The sequence below is a fragment of the Melozone crissalis genome, unplaced genomic scaffold (genome assembly GCF_028551555.1).
Source record: "Melozone crissalis strain CALT ecotype California unplaced genomic scaffold, PUWL_Pcris_2 ptg000023l_1, whole genome shotgun sequence".
Lineage (NCBI taxonomy): Eukaryota > Metazoa > Chordata > Aves > Passeriformes > Passerellidae > Melozone > Melozone crissalis.
In genome coordinates, this window is record NW_026535801.1 from 6,431,346 (window position 1) to 6,445,734 (window position 14,389).

Below are 14,389 nucleotides of genomic sequence, written 5' to 3' on the forward strand. Positions count from 1 at the left end.
AATTTCTTTAGAAGCAAACTAGGTATTTTCAATAATATTTGCAGCCACTCTGGACTATTCTCAAAACTAAATTACATGAACCCACATGGAATTTGCCACACCTTTATAATCTCTACAGTGGTTCCAAGTTGCTGCTATTTCAGTTACAACTCAATTGTCTGCCTGCATATTGTCCATTGATGTTTAACTGTTGAAATATAAATTTCCAGTACCTTTGATGATGTAACCCTGGAGTAAAAATGAGTTAAGTTCTGTTGGATCTGGAACTTTTAAAGAAGCGCTCTCAGCTCTGACTTTAGTTTTGTTACATTTACGTGATGTTAGGTTTATGTTCTGTGAAGTTGAAGTTCTGTTACATTGAAGTAACCGGGTTTAGGTTCTGTTAAGATTTAATTTCTGTCAAGTTTGAGTGTTTAGAGCTGATTCTGGTTCACTGCTGAGGACAGACATTGATTAACATACCTGGGGAGTATGAGGCTCCTGAAATATGGAGTGAAATTTCCGAAACGAATGAACTGCAGTACTCAGGTCATGTACAACAACTGGTTCTCCCTCACCATGGGTTTGTCATGGACTGGGGTATTTATCAAGATCAGTTTCTGCAGTTTTGGTGGGGTAGCTGTGCTAGGTTACCTGCACTCATTACCATTACCTGCTAGCTGTGCAGTTATTACCAGCTGACTACAAAACCCCAACAAAACAGGTAATTAAGAGATGTTGTGGTGTGAAGGTCATTCTGCATTTCCTTTGCAGTGCTATTTACAGGGGTGGGAAGCCTGAGGCCAGCTTCCCTAGAGAAGGAGATCTGGTTGGCCCTTCCCTTTGCTCCCAAGGGATTTATCAAATATCACCTAGGATATGTTGGAGCCAAGAGCTGTGCTTCCGTCTGCCAAACACAGCAGTGCCTCAGGCACAAGGACCTCTGCCTGTTTAAAGCACAAAACACACCTAACAGCAATTTTTCCATGAGTAGTGGTCAGGTCACTGAGACTGTTCAAACTGATTCAGTTTTGGCTGTGTGGAACTGTAACCTCTATTTAATAGGATAGATGGGAGATGGGATGTAAATAACCCTTGAATGTTGCAGTTCAGATGACAAATCATAAGGTCTTCTCACTGCCTGATCAAAGAATAACAGATTTTAGGCTGCTTTGGGGAGAGTAGCATTAGTGAGTAAATCTGTTTCCCCACCTATCCCACCACGATGATCTGGCATAAATGCTGGGAAAGAGCAGTGATAAAATACTCTGAGCACCTGGAGATCCTCGTGGGAAGTGTTCACACAGGTGAAAGTTCTTCACAGCACCAAGCAAATTTTAACTAGGAGAAAGTGGAAATAGTTTACTATGGGTTGGCTTTCTGGCACTAGTTGAAAATGGAAGGCTGCAGAACACCACATGTAGAAGAATTTGTGGTTTTAAGAGTGAAGCCTGATTGTTACCTGGAGTCAAACAGCAGTGGAGCATTTGAAAATTTGGGTCACTTTATGAGGCACTGCTTTTTCATGGCTGTCCTGACAAGGCTTGGGAAGTGGGCTGCTTGATTTTACGTTCAGCCATGGTAAATGTGTCCTGTGTTTGTGACTAACTCGTGTGAGCTTTCCTACAATGCCCCAGTAAGAGATTGTGGCGTGGGTGCCGTGGGTGACTCCCCTGGCTGATGGCTTCTCCCTTTGCCTTGCAGGTGCTGCGTGGGTGACAGCGTTGGCAGCGGGTGCCCCGTGTGCCACGTGCCAGCCTGGGTGCAGGACGCGCAGATCAACCGGCAGCTGGATAACATGATCCAGCTGTGCAGCAAGCTGCGGCAGCTGCTGAGCGCCCACAGCTCAGGTGAGGCTCACCCTGGGGCTGCACGCTCCAGAACACCCCCTTTCATTGTCCAGCAAATGAGCAGTGCAGCCCTGCTTCAAATTCCCTGCGGCTGCTCCAAATCGGAAGTTTGGGAAATGTGATTTGAAGAGAGCTGTCTGTGTGGATTGCTCGTTCTTTGACTCTGTTTTAGTAGGAAATCAGCGTGAGTGGGTTAGTCCATAATTCATTAGAATCAGTTTTCCAAAATGAGATGAAGGTGGGAGAGATTGCTGAGTCATGGGGCACAGGTTGCCATATCTTATGGGAGCCCCTGTGTGTAAAGTTCTACATTAAAGAATTCATGCATGTCTTCTCCTGCCTCTGGGTTGCTGTGCACTGACTGAGCTGTGCCTGCTGTCCCAGTAATTTTCAGTTCAGGGTTTTTGCACGTGGGAAAAATGATCTGTGTTCTTTGCCTAAAAAGGGGAAAGAAGCAAGTCTTAACTCATTTGTTTTCTGGTCCCTAACAATCAGCTAATCTGCTGCAGTGAAGTTTTGTCGTTGCTGACTGTGCTAGGAGATTGCAGGGAATGTACTCTGGGAATGAATCTCTATCAAATTTTAGGTTGTTTGTCAAAGTAGGAGAAAGTGTAGTGAAATAAACATAGGTGACTGTGTGTTTCTTCTGCAAGCCCAGGGAGGAGCGTTTATGTAATACCAAGTTTTAAAAAACATTCATTTACTTGTCAGATACAGAATAGGTAATTCTTCCTTCATTGTTGCTTTCTAATATGTTTGTCTAAGTTAAAGATTCCTTTTCTGTGTGCAATCCCATCAGCACCTTCACTCATTTATGGAATATCTCTTTATTGACACCAAAATGGATTTTAAGTGATGAGGCTGGCAGCCTGTGTCCAAGTGTAAAGGAATACATTTTATATAGGTATAAAATCCTATGGTGATTAAATCTTCTGGAGCATAGAAAACAGATGATGGCCTAAACAGGATTTCAGGGAAACATTTTTAGTGATGAAGGCTTTTAAAAGCACACTTGGAAGAGAATCATTCTGAGAGGAACTGTTTGTGATGCTATAAATAAACCATTTAAAATGCAACATGGTAGCATTATTGATAATGTTTAGATGTTTTGGAGAGCTCTTAGAGATGGATTAACTCTTAAAAATTGGTCTGATGCTTAACTGTACTAAAAATTAAATAGTGCACTTAATCCCATAGTTCTTCTAAAATGAAGTGTGTGTGGTGTGGCTGGGCCACAGAACTAAATGAGGTTTTTTTTATCATCCCTTGTTCTGACTTAAAAGCAGACACAAAGCAGAAGTTTACAAGAGTGTTTTCTAGAAATGATTTGGGAGATGCCTTTCTGTCACTTGGAATCTTTGCAGCATGCCAAGGATTAGCACAGTGGCCTTTGGGATGTGGGATACTGAGGGTAGGAGAAAATCCTCCCCAGCTGTAATAGTTCACTGTCAGGAATGGCCTGAATTGATAAATAAATGAGCACACCTCTAAGAACAGCCAATTATATACTAGGGAAAAAAATATGGGTGAAAATCATAGGATATTGCAGCTTTAGAGATTTTTTGAGAGCAAATTCTTCAGGATGTTTTGGCCCTCACCTCCCATAGATGTCTGGATCCATGAAGTTCTGCCTTGAACTTAATGTATCCAAAGAGAAATATGTTTGAGGTTGGAGAATCATGGCTTCTCTTCTCTTGTTAAGGACTTGCTTTCATGTTCTTACAGCACTGTACTTCTGTCAACAATATTTTCTTTTCTTTTATGTCAGAAAGTCAGAAATTGTACTTCATGTTCCACTAAAGGAAGTAGACTGAAAAATCAATCTTACAGTGCAGGAAAGGAAGAGAAGCAGTTGAAAATAATATTTATTATTTTCATAATAATATAATAGTATTTTCAAAAAACATAAATATATTTATGTTTTATGTCCCTTTTGCACATTTGCTTGTTTTGAGACAGGTGTGGCTTCTCTTGAATCTTGTTGGAGATCCTTGTTGACACTGAAATTTCTAAGTGCATCCTGCTAGTAACTTTTTTTTGTCTCTGACAGAGCTAGTGCATGCCTTGAGTTGTGTATTTTTCTTTTAAAAAACCCCATGGAAGTGCTGTGACTGCAAAGGATAGGGTTAAGCTCACACTGAATATTTCAAATACAAAAATCCCTTTACCCTGAGGTTCCACAGTAGACATGAGAGGGATCTCACTTTGTATTCCATTGGGATAAAAATAGCTTCTGCCAAACAGCATGTGCATTGTGAGGAGCAGCAGCAAATAATTCAGGAAAGACTGCACAAAACAGCTAATACTTCCCTTTTAAATTAGAGGGAAACACAGCCAATGACACTCCTGGGGTGACTGAAGATGAATTGACAAACAAACCTGAAACTGGCTGGAAAATGCAAATTCTAGGTGGAAAATTCAAGCTATAGGTAGGAAATGATGAGCCTCCAAATGAATTCACTTGTTGGAGGTTTTTTGTGCCTAGTCCCTGGCAAGATGAGGAGAGGTGCCTGAATTTTTGGCTGCCTGTGCTGTACCTTCCTAAGGGTGAAGGGAAAAGCTGCCTGCAGGCACCACAGGTAGGATGGCTGCACTCAAACCCTTCAGCTCTGATGTTGATGTGTCCAAAGCATGTTGGGAACTGACACTGGTGGGATGATGGGCTTCATGGGTGGGTAATCCCTGAGAATTTGTGGAACCATGGGCATAGTGCACATAAAACACTAGATTTGTTGATTTACAGCGATTTTACATTTTGAAAGAGAAGTTCTAAATAATTTTCTGTGTAATATTCTTTAAAAAGAAGGGATTCTTTTAAATTTTCAGAACCATCACCATCATCAGTTATAGTTGATTTCACCTTATTCTTTGTAGCAATCTGCTTCACTTTTACACATCAAACAGAAAGCCTTCCTCCTTCTCCTTCACAGCTACACCTTGCAGGAATTGGTCAAAGCTTCCCCAGCCGATGCTGATGGACAGTCAGTGAGATCAATCAGCCTTTGTATTATCCTGACTCTGTTTCACATTTACTGGGTGTGGAACTCCTGTTGTAACAGATGACATTGCATTTCATGGCTGCTGGGACATTTTTCATGGCATCTAAAGATTAAGTTTTGAATAGCTGGAATTTCTCCCTTTCCCCTTCGGTGTTGAATACTTAACTTGCAAAATGATCACTCTTCAGTGAAGGCACTGATGTTGCACAGATGGTACCAAAGCTCTTCCCTTTGGTTTTTAATAAGGGACTAGTTTGTCAAAGAGATTTCTCAACTTCTGGTCTGAAACCCATAATAGAGAATAATTGGAAAGGCACACAATGTGCATCATTATTTTCCTTTGATGCAGATTATTGATAGCTAAACCACATTCTCTAATTGCTCCTTTTCCCCCCTGCACCAGCCTGCTATTGCACTGCAGCAGAACTTGGAGCTCTGGTTGCAAGGCACTGACCATCTCCTGGTATTTTTGTGTACTCTCAACCCTTTTAACACTTAAGAAATCCAACTCTATTAAATGCCAGCATTGAGAAACTTGTGCTTATTAACTCTAAATTAGAAATAATTCAGTTACTACATTGTGTATCTGAATGTTACATTTAATAGGTAATGGAGATTAAATTTATTGCATTTATTGTAGGCTGATTCTAATACTGTTATTGTGGATGCTCTTTATGCTATTGCAGATGGTGAAAATCTAGAATTAGTAAGGAATGCTCCACTGATTTACCTTGTCTAAATGCCTCTCTGAAAATTTTTGTGAGGACACTTATGTATTAAAAAGACAATTAAATCAAAATCATAATAGTAATTTTTTTCAATTCTGTTAAAATCCAAGCTCTGGCTTCAAACACAGAGACAGCAGAGAATTCATTGTGATTGATTTTATTGTGAGCAATTTTCTCTGAAGGTCCTTTAACTGAATGAACTTAGCTACCAGATAATACCCTCTTTATATAAATTAACATTTACTTATTAAATGATAAGAACTTCCTTTCAGCTTCTTGGCTCTGCATCTCCCCTCTTTATTTCTCCCTCTCACAGCTCTGGGTCCATCAAAAGGTTTGATTTTTCAGGGGAGGCAAATTGGCCATTTGTCCAAGTTGCTTGGGCAACTTGGACCTTGCTTGTACCTTGTACACTTTGGAAATGGAGGAAGGGGTAGCAGAAAATGCAATTTCCTGCCCTGGGTGTGCAGGGCTGGCCTCTGGGTGGGTGCATCTCTTTGTCATCTTCTAATCATGTCCCCTGAGTGCTTCTCTGTTTTAGAACATGAAAAACACTCCTTGGCAAGTATTTATTTAGCATGTTATGTTTGCAGCAGGTTTTTAATAACCTGACTGGTAAATCCCTGCTGAGCAACCAGCAATGAGCAGATCAGTGCAGGAAGCCTGGTGGTGGATTTTTCACAGGCTTTCCTGCTGCCACAAGTGGTACAGGCAGTGTAAATGCTGCATTGTGATCATACTTCTGAAGGACACTGCCTTTGATTGAATTTGTCACTTGCACTTTAAAGTCTTGCTGTGCTACACACATCAAAAAGAATTCTGGCCATCATAAAATTGTTGCACAAATGACTTCTGCAAGCTGATTTTATTTCTCTCTACTTGGGGATGACTGATTCTTTTAGCAAGGTAAATATTTGACAAGGAGATCTGCTACTTTGTGTAAACACTGGCAAGATGAGAAAGTAGTCACTTGTGTTTTATATTTTGCATCTGTTTGCAATCAAGCTCTTCCTTTTTTTAGATGTTATTGGCAGAATGAGAGTGGATGTGTTCTCAAGGCTAGCTAGTTCTGAGATTTCAGTCTCAATTTCAGCGCTTTTTCTCTTGTTTGTACCAGCCCAGCCTTAGAGGAAAACCAAAAAGCTGCAGTTGTGTACTTGATGATTAACTTTAGATGGCTAAATGATTAACTAGCCTCCAGCTGTATTCTTAATGACACTTTTGGTCTGATGGCTTTCATATTCCTCTGGCTGAATCTAATATGTAACAGGATTTAATTCCAGGGGTAAGTAGGGTAATTGAAATCAAGATTAAGGAAACATTTAACTTTGCAATATTGCTTTAAAACACAACTGTGAATGCCTGTTTTAGTGTTGAATTACTAGCTGCACAGTTCTCTTTTAAGTGGAGTTTCAAAAGCACTTTTTTGTGACTAAGGGATTGGAACCAGTGTGTTTGTTGCCATGAGTTTATCCCAGCTTGCTGTGAAAAACTGGCTGTAGTTACTAACACCAAAAATAGAAAGTGTGGAGATAATAAATTAGCCATGGAAACTTCATGCACTGAAGTGCAAGTGATAGATTGTTGCAGTGAGTGTCTGTCACTTTTAATAATTGAGACTTTATATTGCTTATTTTAAGAATACTTAAAACCCTCCCCTCCCTTCTAATCTTGGTCTTAGTGCTGCTTCAAAACAAAATTCATATTGGTTTTATGTTTGGTTGTTATAAATCACCAAGACTTTTGTGAGTAGTAGTCCCTGAAGTTTGAGGCAACAGGAAGAATGAGTTGTGCATTTACTTTGTCCAAATAACCTAAAATAACACCAGTTCAGAATGAAGGAATTGGTAAAAAATCTGCTATGGTTCTTTTGTGTCAAAAAAAAAGGTAAAATTAAATTAGTGTCTAACTTTGAGGTCACTTTACACTTCTTAATTTATTCTTAGGCCATTGAAGACAGTATTTATGTGCTCAGTCCTTGTTCTCAACTGTTATTTCATGTGCTGGGGGTACAGGATATTCCTGCATCATCCTGCTCATTGATTTGTAATGTGCTGTATGATGTGATTTATAAAATTGCTCCACTGCATCTTTTTAAAGGAATGTTTGAGGTCATCAAAATGCTTAACTTCCTTGAAGTTATTTACTACCCAGGGGTAGAGGATCAAATGACAGGACACAATTGCTTACAGATTTTCTATATATATTCCTCTGCTTCATCTGCTATATCTGTGGAATCAGTCAAAGTTTTTCAGGAATGTTTGACATTTTTATAAGGACATTGGTTTTGCTTGCTTACATCTATTTTCCCTTTCCATCTTTGGATGAACTCTAATACCTCTTTAGAAAATTGTTTCTGTGCTGTTTTGTGTATGCACGTGCCTCTTTGTCAACCCTATTTCCAAGGAAAACTCAGTGAGAAAACCAACTTTTATCCTTTTCTGACCTGCTCAGAACTCTGCTGTGCTGTGAACTCAGACTGCTGGAGGAATTTATTTGCCAGGATGCTCATTGGCCTGTTGGATCTCTGAGCTCCAGAGTGGCATGTGGCCTGGCCAGGGCTTTTAAAGTCACTGTGTGTGACATCTCAGGAGTGTCACCTTGCCAGGGCTTTTAAAGTCCCCACATGTGCCTTCTCAGAAGAGATGAAGGCACTCATAGGTTGTATTTAGTAACACTTCATCACTTCTTGCAGTTGTTGTTATGATTTTTTTTTGCTTTGTGAGGTTCTGAAGAGTACTCCATAATTATTTTTCCCCTTTGCTCATGCACTTAGGTTCAGCAGAGGATCCATCCACACCCCCTGAGTCAGAGTTGCAGAAGAAGAGCAAGAAGGAGCAGATCAAAATGTGGTTCAGCCCCAGGAGCAGGAAGATTCGATGTGTTGTGAACAGGAGTCAGGCTGGCACTAAAAGCACTAACCTTGCTCAAGACACAGCTTCAGTTTATGATTTCTTTCCTTCCCCTCCTCATGAAAAGCCCTCTAAGCCAACAAAAAAACCAACTCAGAGGCAGATTAAGAAGATGAAGAAGAAGCACCTAGCAGACATTAACAAAGTGTGGAGCTTAGAGAAACCTGAGCAGAAGAAAGCTGAGAAGGCTCCCAAGGAAAAGTGTGTGACCATCTGCAGTCAGCCAGTAGTGCTGTGCACTCAGGAACCAGAGAGTCCTGAGCACAGCCCTCAGCAGGAGCCTGTCAAGGAAGCTGCCTCCAGCAGGAATGCAGAAAATACGGAAGTTGTACCACAGGTGGAATCCCCAAAGAAAGATAACAGTGAGGTTGTGTGCCCTGCACCAGAGAGCAAGGGAACACAGGGTGCTGCAGAGGCATTGCTGGCAGCAGCAAGTGAAGTTACACCCTTGAAACGTGGCAGGGAGCAGTCCAGGCTGCAGGGGACTCCTCAGTCCAAGAGAGCCAGGAGAAGTGAGAGGGGCATTCCTGGGAACAGGCAGGCTGACGGCTCACAGGAGTCTCTGCAGGGCTCCCCCATCTCCCCAGCCGCTGAACTGACACCAGTCCACGTTTCCTCCTCTGCATCCAAACTCACTGACACTGGAATGAAGACAAGAAGATCTGCAGCCCTTCAAGCCACTAACAGTCCTTCACTTTCAGAGTCTCCCTCTACCCCTTCCACTTCCAAGAGTTGCAGTCAAGGAGCAACCCCACTCAGTCCTTCTGTGGTGAAATCCCCTGGTGTCAACTCCATTGCCAGAAGGAATTACAAGGGAGAGACTTTGCTCCATGTTGCTTCCATCAAGGTAGGACCTTCATCTTCTAGCTCAGCTTTAAGCAGATGTTTTTAAAATGTTGTTTTAAAAATATTCTGGAAACCAGTTACTTCAGAACATCCTGTTTCAGGGAGGGAAATCTCACTCTAGGTTTACTGAGACATTTCCAACCTGATTCTCTGATTTCATCAAGAAATGACTGAATGATCAAAGATGATTGTAGTTGGAAACTCAAAGCATTACAGTGTCAGTTATACCTGTGATAGTTCAGCTTTAAGCAGAGTTTTAAAAAGACAAGGTTGTTTTAAAAATATTCTGGAAACCAATTACTTCAGAATATTCTATTTTTGGGAGGGAAATCTCATTCTAGATTTATTGGGAAGTTTCCAACCTGATTCTCTGATTTCATCAAGAAATGACTGTTTGAATGATCAAAGATGATTGTAGTTGGAAACTCAGTGTTACAGTGTCAGTTATACCTGTGAGTTTTAGGAAGTGATAAGCATTTAAATGTTTTGGCCTTGTGTGCCAGGAAGCTGTCTCTGATTTGTCACAAGGAGTTTAGGAAGTATTTCAGATCTCAGAGTGACCTTGATCAGTTCAGTCTGAGCTGGTAACTCAGGCAGGACAAGCTCTGAGTTACGTACATGGGAATAACTCTGTGGAACATTGGTTAACATTATATAAGTGTTGAGATCCACCTGATGCAAATGTGATTCCTATGCTGAGCCCTATGCTCTGAAGGGAAAGGACAAGAATTGGGGTGTTCTCAGTTTTATGTAAGCTCAATATTATTCTTGGAATGACAGCTATCACTCATTATGCTGTTAACATCTTAACCAGTTCCTGGTGTGGTAGAACTTCATGGCTTTGCTCTTTTCAGGGGTTGTCCTTGCTCATTACTTTGTAAAACATGTCCCACTCATCAGGTGGACTCATGGCAGCTCCCTTCTGAGGTCATTTCAAAGGGTTTGTGCTCTGGCAATTTAAATGTACTTTGTGTTAAATCATATAACACAAATGCTGGGTGGTTAATAAACTGCATATACCGAAGAATTGATTCCTCTCTAAGCACCTGACATTTATACAGCACTTCTGGCTGCTGAGACAGAGGCTGTTCTTGATAAATAACTCTGTCCTCTTCCAAAGGCATTCTAATAAGCCACTCCTGCTGCAGGAGACCTTTCTAAATGGAAGTGTCAGCTGAGCTGAGTTCAAATCTCATATTTGATGTCATTAATATGGAATTAGGGAGGAGAAAATGAAATGCTGTCCTCACAGGACTCAAGAGCTTTGAGGGAGAGATCTCTTGTTACCTCTTGTCATAAGTCCTGCATATTCCTCTTTATTAAAACACTGTTTACAAATTACCCTTCCATGATTTCCTGAGAATTTGTAATGAATGCAGTCATGAGTGACTGGTTCTGAAAAAATGGGTCTGCCCTGACAAGATTTCACACAGGTATGGTTTGCAGCAATGTGCATGGTGCTCCTTTGGAGCACAGGTATTTCATCTAAGGAAACAGCATCCCTGCAGCTTGTGGAGACTTGGAGTATTGGCATGGTGGTGATGTGCCAGTAAGGTTTCATTGCAAAGCATTTTGGTGATAAATGAAAAATTAGGCAGTTCATGCTGTAGACAGAAAGGATGATAAACATGTTTTGATTATTGAAGTTCAGTGGTGTTGCTGGCATTCCTCACTGGCATTGGTGCAGCCAAAAAAAAGCTGATTTCCAGCTGGAGTGTGGGCAGTGGGATGGGCTTTTCCAGTCCTGTGTGTGAGTTCCTTTCTCTGTTGTCTTTTGATGTTTATAATTATTGAGCTAAAGTGGGAAATGGCTTCTGTTCCTCATTAGCTCTGCTGAGGTTTTTATCCAGCAGCTCCATCCTCATTGAGGTGCTCATTAGCAAAGCCTTGTGTGGCTAGGTAGGGCTGCAGGGTGATCCCAGTGTTTCCTTTGAAAAGGAACTAAAATAACACAAGGAAAGTGATCCCTTGGTTATGATCTTTTAACTTGCAGGAGCCCTCTATGAACTGATAAAAGTATTGTGTCCAACTGGTCTTGAAAATACCAGGCTTTATCCTCTTTGTGTGTTTTCAGTGTGGGGTTTTGATTTGTTGGTTTGGGTTTGGGTTGCTGGTGTGGATTTTTTTTTTTCCCTCAAATTAGTTGAGAATTTTTTTTCCTGAAAGAAATGTTTCTCTTCCAGTGTGATTTTATGGGCAATTTTTTGTTGCTGTTGTTTTCACAGCCAGTAATGTTTTTCCACGTGTGTAAAGGGAAACAGACTTGTAGCTGCCACCCTACCCCAAAGTAAAATGAAGTCTAAATCTCTGGGGCTTCATTAGTTATAAAAACAAATCTGTATCATTTGCATTAGCTGTTAGGGTCTAATACCCAGAATTTAATTAAAGCTAATTGAATTATCCCTTTTTTTCTTATTTAAAAGAGATCATAAACAAGGTTAGCAGGCATGAAGACTTAGTGTTGTGCTGTTCATAATGATTCTGAAGGATTATCCCCATTTACTACTACTACTAGTAGTTATGATTTTCACTGAAATCAAAATGGTTCTCAAGAAAGGCTCTAGTGTGGATGAGCTTAATGTTGAGTTAAACTAATAAATGAAAATAAAAATGAAAATAAATGTGACTCTTCCTGTAGCAACCAGCACTCACATTTATCTTCATACTCATTAAAGAGGAAAATCCACTTAATTAAAATACAAAATGTGACCTATTCAACTCTGAATATTCTGAACTAATGGGAAATTGCCCCATCACAACAGCCCTCCCACATGGGACTATTTTTTACAGTTGTTCCAGGACCAGCTCTTCCATGGCAATTAAAGATTCAGGACTGAAGGAGTGAGTGCAGAGTCCCAAATCTGCTGTGGAGAGAGGAACCTCCTGTAGGGGGATAGAATATAAGAAAATAAAGATAGTGTAGAGAGTAATCTTACCCCTAAGGAGATTATCAAAGATGAGGAGCAGGCCTGACTTTAACAGGGCACAGCTGTAACCAGTGAGCAGAAGAGTGGAGTTGAGAGTAGATAAAGAGTGAGGTGGCTGCTTGGGAAGGGAACTGGAGACAGTGGCTGCTTTGGGAAGAAGAGTCAGTGCTCTGAGAGCTGCCCATGAGAAACTCCAAGAAGGTGTGAAACCTTTGTGATAAGGAGACAGCAGTGTGGAACCCCTGTGATAAGATGACAACAACCCCCCAGTGCCTGGGCACTCCCTTTCAGCTCTGGGTGCTGCCTGTGCTTCTCCTGCTGTGCTCAGGGAAGGGATGGGGCAAATTGTGCCACTCAGGGAGAGGGACAGTGAGCTGCAACACCAGAGGGTGACAGGGGACCTCAGCACAGCCATGCTGTTACAAGGAGTGGATGGGAAATAGCTGGGAGAAAGCTCCTGGTGCCTCAAGGTAGGAGGAAATAAGGAGTTCTCCTCCCTCTGAGGAAGAATTTGCCTCTGTGCAGAGCATCTGCTGAGTTTGGAGAGAGAGGTGCTGTATTTGGACCAGTTTTGGTTATCTGCTGTTCCAGGAGCCCTTTAGTTTTCTCAGCTCATGACAGCTTTCCCTCCTTGCACTCTCAGAAGGACTCACAGAAAGGTTTCACCCATGGCTAGCCTGCTGTGCTGGACTCTGCATGGTCATTATAATTAACCCAGTAAAATAACTAAGATAATTCCTCCTGAGCCTGTGAGAGTGCCCCTTTATTGCTTTGGTACCAGTTCATGACACATCAGGAAGGAGAGCAGACACGGTGGTGTGCTTGTGTGAGCATGTGATGGCAAACAGCAGGATGGCTTTTAAATCTTGTTTTCAGGTGTCTGAGCTATCAGCTGTGCACTTCCTTGCCTTTGGGACTGGATCTGTGTGTGTCATGGTTGGGAGATGGGTCACAGATGAACATCTCCCCTCCTGGAGGAGGGAGGTCAAGGCAAATATAAAATAATGCAATGGTTTCAAATGCAGCACTTGAAAATATTGGCCCTGAGTCAAAGCAATCCATCTTCCCAAGTGCTGATTTGGAAACCTGGAAGCAAATGACCATTTCTTTTTCAATAATGCTTGCTTGTCACTTGTCTTGTTTCTGAGGCTGGGTAACTTCTTGCATGTTTCTCTTTATTAAAGGGTAAGCACAGCTTCTTGTATGTTTGTTATTAGGGAATGGTCTGCTGTGTAGGGAATTCATTTGGAGGATTTTCAGGTGAGAAACTTGCAGGATCCTGGAAAGAATTCACAATTCATATAAGCACTTTAATTCATATTTGTCCTCCTTGACCATTTATGAGTTGTGATAAACTAGTTCCAGTTCTGATAATCCATATTCCATTTATGATAACCATTTAACCATTTTATAATAGCCATGATAATCTAGTTCCAGTTCTGATAATCCACAGTTCCATTTATGATAACCATTTAACCATTTTAGATAACCATGATAATCTAGTTCCATTCATGATAACCATGATAATCTTGTTCCATTTATGATAATCCATAGTTCCATTTATGATAACCATTTAACCATTTTATGATAACCACGATAATCTAGTTCCATTTATGATAATCTATTCCTCCATAGTTTAAACAAGCAAATGGCATTGTTTTTGAAATGGGGACTTTTTGGTGCGTTTGTTTGACCTAAAGATTGAAGTTGCTTGCTTAAATTTGTAAATAAAAGAAGAACTATTTGGTTGAAGGAGTGCAGCTTTTTAACTTTGTCTTCATGTGCTGTCCTAATTCATTGGATCTCTCTCATTAACTGGTAGAATATATGTTTTCCATTTATTTAGTAATTTGACTTTTTGGTGAAAAATACCTTGATTAATGGAAGTTGTAAAGGGCAAAATGAGGAAAAACCCCCTGTAAAACACGATTAAAAGGACACTTGCAGTTCTTAACCATATGTATTAAATTCAGGACTTGAGGGAGAAGGGAAAAAAGCCTCCAGCAAGCTTGTGTGAGCCAGGTAGAGATGGTTTTCTGGTCTGATGCCAGCCGTGGCTGCAGGAACTAAATTCTGCTTGGGCGGAGGAAGTGCTAAAGGCCTGTAAATGCTCCTCTCTGTCTCACCTACTGCCAACAGATGGCCCCA

General features: G+C 41.0%; 1 protein-coding gene across 1 annotated transcript in view; it reads left to right on the forward strand.

Annotated features, from left to right (window-relative positions):
• BARD1 (BRCA1 associated RING domain 1) overlaps positions 1–14,389 on the forward strand; it is a 42,250-nt gene that overhangs the window by 2,267 nt on the left and 25,594 nt on the right. The window contains exons 3-4 of the mRNA XM_054278292.1: positions 1,684–1,829; positions 8,333–9,315. Of these exons, the coding sequence (XP_054134267.1) occupies positions 1,684–1,829; positions 8,333–9,315 (1,129 nt within the window). The remainder of the gene's footprint in view (positions 1–1,683; positions 1,830–8,332; positions 9,316–14,389) is intronic.